The sequence below is a fragment of the Pelophylax lessonae genome, assembly GCF_965119305.1.
Source record: "Pelophylax lessonae genome assembly, chromosome: 4".
NCBI lineage: Eukaryota > Metazoa > Chordata > Amphibia > Anura > Ranidae > Pelophylax > Pelophylax lessonae.
Genome location: NC_138771.1, coordinates 200,743,205 through 200,752,607, shown reverse-complemented (window position 1 = coordinate 200,752,607; position 9,403 = coordinate 200,743,205). Strand labels below are relative to the sequence as shown.

The 9,403-nt window shown below is 43.5% G+C and overlaps 1 protein-coding gene across 6 annotated transcripts in view; it reads right to left on the bottom strand.

Annotated features, from left to right (window-relative positions):
• Positions 1-2,823: 2,823 nt before the first annotated feature.
• KIF21A (kinesin family member 21A) overlaps positions 2,824-9,403 on the bottom strand; it is a 303,313-nt gene continuing 296,733 nt past the window's right edge. For all 6 annotated transcript variants that reach the window (XM_082254436.1, XM_082254439.1, XM_082254440.1 and 3 more), the window contains one exon: positions 2,824-4,073. In XM_082254436.1, the coding sequence (XP_082110562.1) occupies positions 3,980-4,073 (94 nt within the window). In that variant the 3' untranslated portion in view covers positions 2,824-3,979. The remainder of the gene's footprint in view (positions 4,074-9,403) is intronic.

Genomic DNA, 9,403 nt, shown 5'->3' with positions numbered 1-9,403 from the left:
TAAATTTGGTGTTATCTCTCTCTCTCGCTCTCATACTGGTCACTGCAAGTTCAGCATGGCACCTCATGGCAAAGAACTCTGAGGATCTGAAAAAAAAAAAAGAATTGTTGCTCTACATAAAGATGGCCTAGGCTATAAGAAGATTGCCAAGACCCTAAAACTGAGCTGCAGCATGGTGGCCAAGACCATACAGCGGTTTTAACAGAACAGGCCTTGCCAAGGTCAACCAAAAAGTTGAGTGCACCGGCTCAGCGTCGTTATCTTTGGGAAATAGACATATGAGTGCTGCCAGCATTGCTGCAGAGGTTGAAGGGGTGTGGGGGCAGCCTGTAAGTGCCCAGACCATATGCCGCACACTGCATCAAATTGGTCTGCATGGCTGCTATCCCACAAGAAAGCCTCTTCTAAAGATGATGCACAAGAAAGCCTGCAAACAGTTTGCTGAAGACAAGCAGACTAAGGACATGGATTACTGGAACCCTGTCCTGTGGTCTGATGAGACCAAGATAAACGTATTTGGTACAGATGGTGTCAAGCGTGTGTCCCGCCAACCAGGTGAGGCATACAAAGACAAGTGTGTCTTGCCTACAGTCAAGAATTGTGGTGGGAGTGTCATGGTCTGGGGCTGCCGACACTGGGGAGCTACAGTTTGAGGGAACCATGACTGCCAACATGTACTGTGACATACTGAAGCAGAGAATGATCCTCTCCCTTCAGAGACTGGGTCGCAGGGCAGTATTCCAACATGATAATGACCCTAAACACACCTCCAAGATGACCACTGCCTTGCTAAAGAAGCGGAGGTAAAGGTGATGGACTGGCCAAGCATGTCTCCAGACCTAAGCCCTATTGAGCATCTTTGGGGCATCCTCAAACGGAGGGTGGAGGATCTCAAGGTCTCCAACACCCACCAGCTCCATGATGTTGTCATGCAGGAGTGGAAAAGGGCTCCAGTGGCAACTTGTTAACCCTTTTGGGCATGGAGTTCATCAGAGCTTAAGGCAGTGCTGGAAAATAATGGTGGCCACACAAAGTATTGACACTTTTGGCAAAATTTGGACATTTTACCTTAGGGGTGTACTCACTTTTGTTACCAGCGGTTTAGACATTAATGGTTGTGTGTTAAGCTATTTTGAGGGGACAGCAAATTTACACTGTTATACAAGCTGTACACTCACTACTTTACATTGTAGCAAAGTATAATTTCTTCAGTATTGTCACATGAAAAGATATAATAAAATATTTACAAAAATGTGAGGGGTGTACTCACTTTTGTGAGATACTTTACATGCGTGATTTTAATTTACAGGAGGTGAGAGTTCTGTTAGCACTGTGGGGGCATACGCGTTTTAACCATAGAAGCACATTGTATTTTTACTAGTGAGGAATATTTAAGATCACAGAAGAAGACTGAGTTTTGCCTTTTTGTGTTTTGGACTTTATGACCTGGATTTACACTATATACCAGTGCAGTATATGCATTTTGGAGGCGTCACATAAGTATTTATTATACACATATTGTGGTAATTTATGTTCATTTGTTGATAGTTTAGCAGTGCAGCATCTTTATCACTTAACATTTGAAAACAGTGCTGCTCAAACAAACCCAACAACCCGACCTGTTCTTTCATTAATGCAAAGGATACCAGAGAAACAACACAACACAATGAGAAGTTCAAACACAGCCTCTAAACTGTCACACTATACCATTGAAATAATTGTGAATCTGCTGAAAAGAGCAAGGACAACAGAGAAAGGGGTCTCTTTTACAACAGATTCTTTCCTTGAGAATGCTCAGGGCCCACCCATATAAACTTCAGCATCACCTGATCTGGCTGCTGTTTAGCTAGGAGCATATATGAGGGGCATTCAAGTCAAACAGGGGCTTTTGAGTTTATATAATAAAAAGAACAAATTTCAAGGAGTTGAAACTGCATTGGTTTTTCAACAGACTCCCCTGCTACATTTATACACTTATCCCAGTGTTTAACTAATGCCTGGAAAGCATAGACAGATTTGTCAGTACGCATGAACCATCCTAGGACAGCCCGTTTCACTTCATTATCAGTGCAGAAATGCTGACCCCCAAGAAACACTTTTAGGGGTCCAAAGAGGTGAAAATCAATTGGAGTGAGGTCCGGGCTGAAAGGGGGGCAATACCTAGCCGAGTTGCTGTAATGCGCACATAGAGCAGTAGGACCTTTTGCATTGTCCTGGAGAAACAGGACACCCTTCGTGATCGAATCAGGCCATTTTTTCCACAGACGTGTATGCATATCACTCAGAACATGACAGTAATATTCACTGTTGATAGTGGCACCAGGGGGTAGAAAATCCACATAAACACCACCACGTTTGTCCCAGAAAACTCTTGCCCACACTTTACGCGCAGACGCAATTGTTTGAAATTTTTAGGTGGTAGTGAGTCTGTGGTTGAGCTGTTCCCTGCACGCAGTAACACCGTTGTCTGCCATCTTGATCAATGGTCTCTGGACTGGCCCGCAACATGAGCGCTGCCTATCAGTAATAGAATACACTTGTCACTTACTACTGCATGTAGTATTGCCACATTAGCATCCCTTTTTATACCTGAAAAATGAAAAGTCCCGGTTTGACTTGAACGCCCCTCTTATGACAATCAAATGTCTGACCAAGATACATACTGGAGTGCAGCTGTCATACTGAGCCTACATTTCTCTCTGTTGTCTATGGGTGGCTTTAGAGATGACCAGTGCAACTATATCTTCTATGTGACATTCTAGGACAAAAAAAAGCATACGCACTTCATAGACTGCTTCCCATAATCAAACAACAACAAAGTCACAGGTTGCATGTATTTATTCATGCATTAGCTTAGATGAAGGTCACAAGTTATCTCAATCTACAAACAAAATATGCACAAATATTAAACCTATATTAAATTTGCAGGTTTCAAATTTACAAAATAAGATTAAGAAAAAGCACTTATTTTCCGATTCACACAGCATTTTTAAAATCAAAACAGAAGCTGAAGATCTTTTTACATCCGAAATTATATACAACATTTTCTACCACAGAAAATACAAACTCTCAAATAAACAAAAACTGTATTCAAAATATATTTAGCAGCATTTTAAAATTAGAAGAAAGCAAATGTATGCAACTGATAGAACAAAATGTAAGTAATCTATGAAAAAACTAGTAAACAAAAATAATTTAAAGCATTTAAGTTTTAGCAGTAGGACGCACGCATACATCATACAACACAGCTTTGCCTTCCAACCACATAAAAGGTTAACTGTTTGAGCAAAGAAGAAATGTGTAATCTTTAAACATTTACTGCACATAAAATCCTGAGCACAAGGATGTGCAGAAAAGCTGAACTTTGGTCAATTATAAAGTAAGGTATTCAACACCAAAGCTTCATTGACAAGGAGTGAACACTTGTAAATACATCAGGTACTGCTGGAAAAAAATTGCATGCTGATTTTCTGTTTTACCAAAAATCATCATGGGAGTTTTAGTTCATCAATACCAACAAGTGTCTACCCCTTATCTTAGCAGTTTTTATACATAAGACCTACAGGCACAGTTTGTATATGTGATAGCAGATACTACAAAAGTACTTCAAGTAAACCCTGTGTGTTATAATTGCTTGCATACCTTAACCTCATAATACAGCAGAGCCACTAAAAGATACACAGAAACAGCTTTGTACCATTTGCACCCATGACTAAAACACAACAAACCATATTTTCAGTCAGGGAGTGAAATGGAATTGTTTAGGTTATAGAACAGCAGGATTGTTATATGCGTGTGCAAAACTTGGTAAGCAGCCTACCGCTGTTAAGAATACAGTAACAGTACAGTTGATCACAATTTCCAATTAGTTCCAGTATACTACTTATCGCAGTTATAATTTAATAAATGCCCAGATAAATCTAATGGTAAACAGTTCGTCACAGTTTCTCCTTTAAGACTTTACGTTGATACTTCCAGTTCAATTGCTAGCAACCTCTTCACTTGTGTCCCCAGCATCGGATATCTGCCCATCCAATGAACCATGAGCTTTCCAGATCCTCACCGTTTGGTCGCTGCAAAGAACATAAAATGAGAAACACGAATCATGGAGGCGAACAGTTACAATAAAGAAACAATAATATTAATGGCCATAATAACAGTAGAGATGACATTTTAGGCTGAGGATAAGTGAAGAAAAGCTGCAGGGATATTACATACAGTTTACGTTGGCATCAAATAAGGACAATACTTGTGGAGTAATGGTCAGCTTTCTTCATGCACGAGTACAGTCAAGTTTGAATAAACTGTACTTTTACCATAACGGCAATTTATGGATGGCTGGGCCTCATTTGTTTGTGCCTTACTGTAAACGTGCACCTAAACCTTCTGCTGTTTAGCAGTCATTTTGTCAATTTATAAAATGGAAAAAAAAATAACCCTTACACTGTAAGTACATTCGGCTAAGTATCTGCATCCCACTTTATTTTAAAATGGGATTGGTGAATTAAATATCAAGTGGTTTGCGCATCCTTTGTTGCTATGAGGTGAATTAAGCCACAGATTTTAAATTATAATGATTTACAGAGGCAATAATGACATTTTATAATGTGTTACCTTAAACATTTCAACATACCTAAAAATATCCAAAACTATATATGAAGCCAAAACTTTATTTTAGTTTGAAAAGGTGAGAACCCCTGTCAGGTTTCTACTGTTCTGTCCCTGCTGGGAAAATGCCCCTTCACTATCTGTGTCACACAGGAAGTGATGGGAAATCCAAAAATTTAGAGCGGTCACCAGAACAAGAGGTAGGGTAAATCTTTCAAAGGGCACATCTGTTCTGGTGTCAACTGTCTAGCAGATAATTACTCTTGATTTCCTGCTGTGTTTTTAAAGGAAGTGAAAAGAAATCTCTTCAAGAGGACATAAATTATTCACCAAAAAAAAAATGGTTTTAGATATACTTTGTTAAAGTATAACGAGGAAGCTCCAGCCACCTTTTTCATAAACACAACTTTGTAGATATATTTTGATGCTGCAGTATTAGAAAAGGATGCACTCACATTTTATTTGACTCTGTAAAAGGAAAAAAGAACTTGGAGATTTCTGTACTGTATAATTGTTCTTATTGGTAGAACTATAGTTGTAATCATCAATGGCTTAAAAATGCAATCTAAACCACAATGAAAGGTAAAGAAATGTAAGTAGTTGCAGACTTTGGGTGTACTACACAAACCCAAAAAAACAAAATCATTGTACACATGGCTTGTGTAGCACGTCTAGTCTCTCTACCCTGCTTCTGGGACCAAGTATACCATAGTTAATCAAAGAAGAAGTTGGCAGCTCTAGCTGTCAAAAAAGCAGTCTGAATCTGTGTTTATCAAGACCTTATAAACAAAGACACAATGTAACAATCGGATTTTTGTAAGATCTTACCGTAAAATCCTTTTCTCTTAAGCTCATTGACAGACGTAGTCTTCTTGATTCACAAGAACTGGGTTATGCTGCCCTCTACAGGAGTAGGACTAGGCAGAAAGAAAAAACGTTCTGGCTCCACCCTAGGGGCAGTCCCAGAGGGTATATCCTCTTCCTGTCTGCTACAGAGAATCAGTTCTGTCCCAAAGCAGCAACAGAGAATTTAACCCAACCCAACTCAATGATAGAGGGGCGGGTACTACGTCTGTCAATGAGCTTAAGAGAAAAGGATTTTACGGTAAGATCTTACAAAAATCCGATTTTCTCTGTCGCTCATTGACAGACGTAGTCTTCTTGATTCACAAGAACTGGGACATCCAGTAGCAGTGCCACAAATGAGGGGTGGGATTGACCGAAATCAAAATCCAAACTAGAAGGCCCAACCGGAGCCAACCAGAAGTATCAAAGGACTCATCGAGTAAACAGATGAGACCTACCCCACAAATCCTCGAGGTAGACCAACAGTCTCCTCAAACAGTGGCCTGCAGGAACCTTGCGGCCAGAAGAGGCATCTGACGATGCCATCACATAAACCTTATACAATATTGTAAAGGTATGAACCGACGACTAAACAGTCGCCTTGAAAACCTGAACCACTGACGCCTGATGGCGGAGGGTCCAGGAAACTCTAAGCGCCCGAGTAGAATGCGCCTTAACAGGGAACGGGGGATCCCGACCCTTAGATAAAATAAGCCTATACCACCGTCTGTCTGATCCATCTAAAGATGGTCGCAGCAGAACAGGCAACCCCTTCTTAGGGCCATCCGTGATCACAAACTGTGAATCCGTCTTACAAATTGAATCCGTAGTATTCAAATATATCCTGATCGCCCGAACTACATCCAAGGAATGCCATGCAAATTCTCGAGGATGATTGGGCTAAGGACATAGGAAGGACAATACACTGTCCTCATTCAATGAAACTTTGAAACCACCTTAGGAAGGAAGGATGGATTCGGATGAAGAACAACCTTATCCCTATGAACCACCAGATCTGGGGAACAACAGGATAATGCAGCCAGTTCTGACACCCTGCGTGCAGAAGTGATAGCCACCAAGAAGACCACCTTCTGGGATAAAGTAAGCAAGGGAATCTCCCTGATATTTTCAAAGGGAGGTGTCTGAAGAACCGACAGCACCAAATTAAGATCCCAGGATGGTAACGGCGCGTGCACTGGCGGAGCCAGGTGTCGCACCCCCTGGATGAAATTCCGCACCAAGGAATGAGTAGACAAAGGCTTCTGAAAGAAGATAGCAAATGCTGAAACCAGACCCTTGATAACACTCAAGGCCAGCTTCTGCTCAACTCCCTGTTGCAGAAAAGCCAATATTCGGGCTACCGAATAAAGATGTAGATGGAACCCAAGGGATTCACACCACACAATATAAGACTTCCATGTACGATGATAATCTTTCTGGAAGTCGCTTTCCTTGTTTTAACTAGAGTAGGAATAACTGAAGCTGACAATCCCTTGTCCTTCAGCACCTGGGTCTCAATAACCAGGCCGTTTAAAACCAGCGATCGAAAAGCAGGATGGAAGATCGGTCCCTGAGACAGTAGATCCTCCCTGAGAGGAAGTCTCCACGGGACGTCCGCCACCAGTCTGACCAAGTCGGCGTAACAAGCTCGACAAGGCCAGTCCGGAGCTGCCAGGATTACTGGAATTCCTTCCTCCTCTATCCTGCGAAGAAGTCTTGGCAGTAACCCAAGAGGAGGGAAGGCATACATTAGCTGGTATTGCCCCCACGGGGTGACCAGTGCGTCTGCGGTCTCTGCTAGAGGATCGCGGGAGCGAGCCACGAATCTCTGTACTTTTCTGTTGAATCGTGATGCCAACAGATCCACATCCGGGGTGCCCCAACGTAGGCACAACTGGTGGAAAACTTCTGGATGGAGGGACCATTCCCCCTGATCCGGAGTCTGACGGCTGAGATAATCTGCCTGCCAATTTTTCACCCCCGGAATGAACACCGCAGAGATAGCTGGAACAAATCGTTCCGCCCAGCGAAGAATGCAAGCCACTTCTTTGGCCGCTCGGACACTCTTGGTGCCCCCCTGGTGATTGACATAAGCCACGGCCGTGGCGTTGTCCAACTGGATCCGAACCGGGCTGCCCTGGAAGCTGCTCGGTCCAGTGAATCAGACAAGTCTGATCGCTCTCAGTTCCAATACATTTATCGGTAACCTGGATTCTTCCGGGGACCAAAGTCCCTGAACGGATAACTGACCGAGAATTCCTCCCCATCCGGATAGGCTGGCATCCGTGGTCACTATCGTCCAATATATTGGCAGAAATGACTTTCCCTGGCTGAGCATCGGAGACCGAAGCCACCAGACCAGAGACTCTCTGGTCTGTTTGCTCAATTGGATCCGATAGTCCAGGGACTCCGGATTCCGATTCCATCTGAGAAGAATCTCTTGCTGAAGAATTCGGGTATGGGACTGGGCAAATGGGACTGCTTCGAAGGAAGCCACCATCAACCCCAGAACCCTCATGCAAGTCCGAAGGGAAGACCAGCTGTTGGATAGTAACAACTGGACTGCTGATTGAATCTTTCGGAGTTTCCCTACCGGAAGGAAAACTCTCTTCCTGACTGTGTCTAGAATTAGACCCAGATATTCGAGCCTCTGGGTGGGAACCAGAAATGACTTTTGCTGGTTCACCAGCCACCCGAATTCCTGTGAAGAAATTATAGTAATTTCTATGTTTTGTAGCAGGGTCTGAGGAGACTCTGCATGAAGCAGGAGATCGTCTAGGAAACCTAGAATCGATATGCCTCTTTGGCGCAGTAGTGCCAACATTGGGGCCAACACCTTCGTGAAGACCCGAGGAGCCGTGGCGAAACCGAAAGGAAACGCCACAAACTGATAGTGGTTCTCTTCTACGGAAAAGCGTAGAAACCGCTGATATCCTGCGAAAAATGGGAATGTGAAGATAGGCGTCCTTGATGTCTATGGACACTAGGACATCCCCTGGATGCAGGAAGGCTGCTACTGTGCGAATGGATTCCATCTTGAATTTCCTTATGTCGAGAAAGGAATTGAGTGCCCTTAAGTCCAGAATTGGACGCACTTTGCCCTCTTTCCTGGGTATTGTAAATAGGTTTGAATAAAACCCTTGAAAACGTTCTGTCCAAGGAACGTGGACTACCACTCCTTGTTGTAGTAAATCCGTGACTGCTCTCCGCAGATCTTCTAAACGATCCGAGGATAGTCGGATATTGGAAGGGAAGAATCGCGCCGCTGGGAGAGATCGAAACTCGATCTTGTACCCTGACCTTATGACTTCGCAAACCCACTTGTCCGGGATTCTGGAAAGCCATGGATCCGGGAACCGGCGAAGACTTCCCCCCACCCCAATTATGGGTGGGGGCGCACCTTCAGGCTTTGGACGATTTATCTTCAGGTCTGGAGGGGGCGGGCTTTTGCTTGCCCGACCAACGTGCCCTGAAGCCTCCTGAAGGAGCTTTGGAGGACTTAATTTTTTCACCCGCGGGACGAAAAAACTTTTTTGTGAGCAGAGAAAGAAGGCCCTCGTCTTTGACGAGTTCCTTTACCCTTAACATCTTGCGGTAAAAAGGTGCTCTTTCCACCCGTGAGATCCTTAATGATCTCATCTAAGTTGGCTCCAAATAGACGCTCTCCTAAAAAGGGGATATTAGCTAATGCTTTTTTGGGACCTTGGTCGGCTAACCAACCTTTTAGCCACAGTGTACGCCTGAGAACCACTGCTGAAACTGATGCTCGCGCCAATAATGGAGTGGCGTCTAACGCCGCATCACACACAAACTGTAACCCCTGTATCATTTGTTCCAACAAATCTGATACCGCCTGAGGGACCTCTTCTAAGTCCCGGCGTAACCACTTGGTCCATTCAGTTACAGTCTGCGAAACCAGACCAATAGCAATTATTGGTCTGAAAGCTGA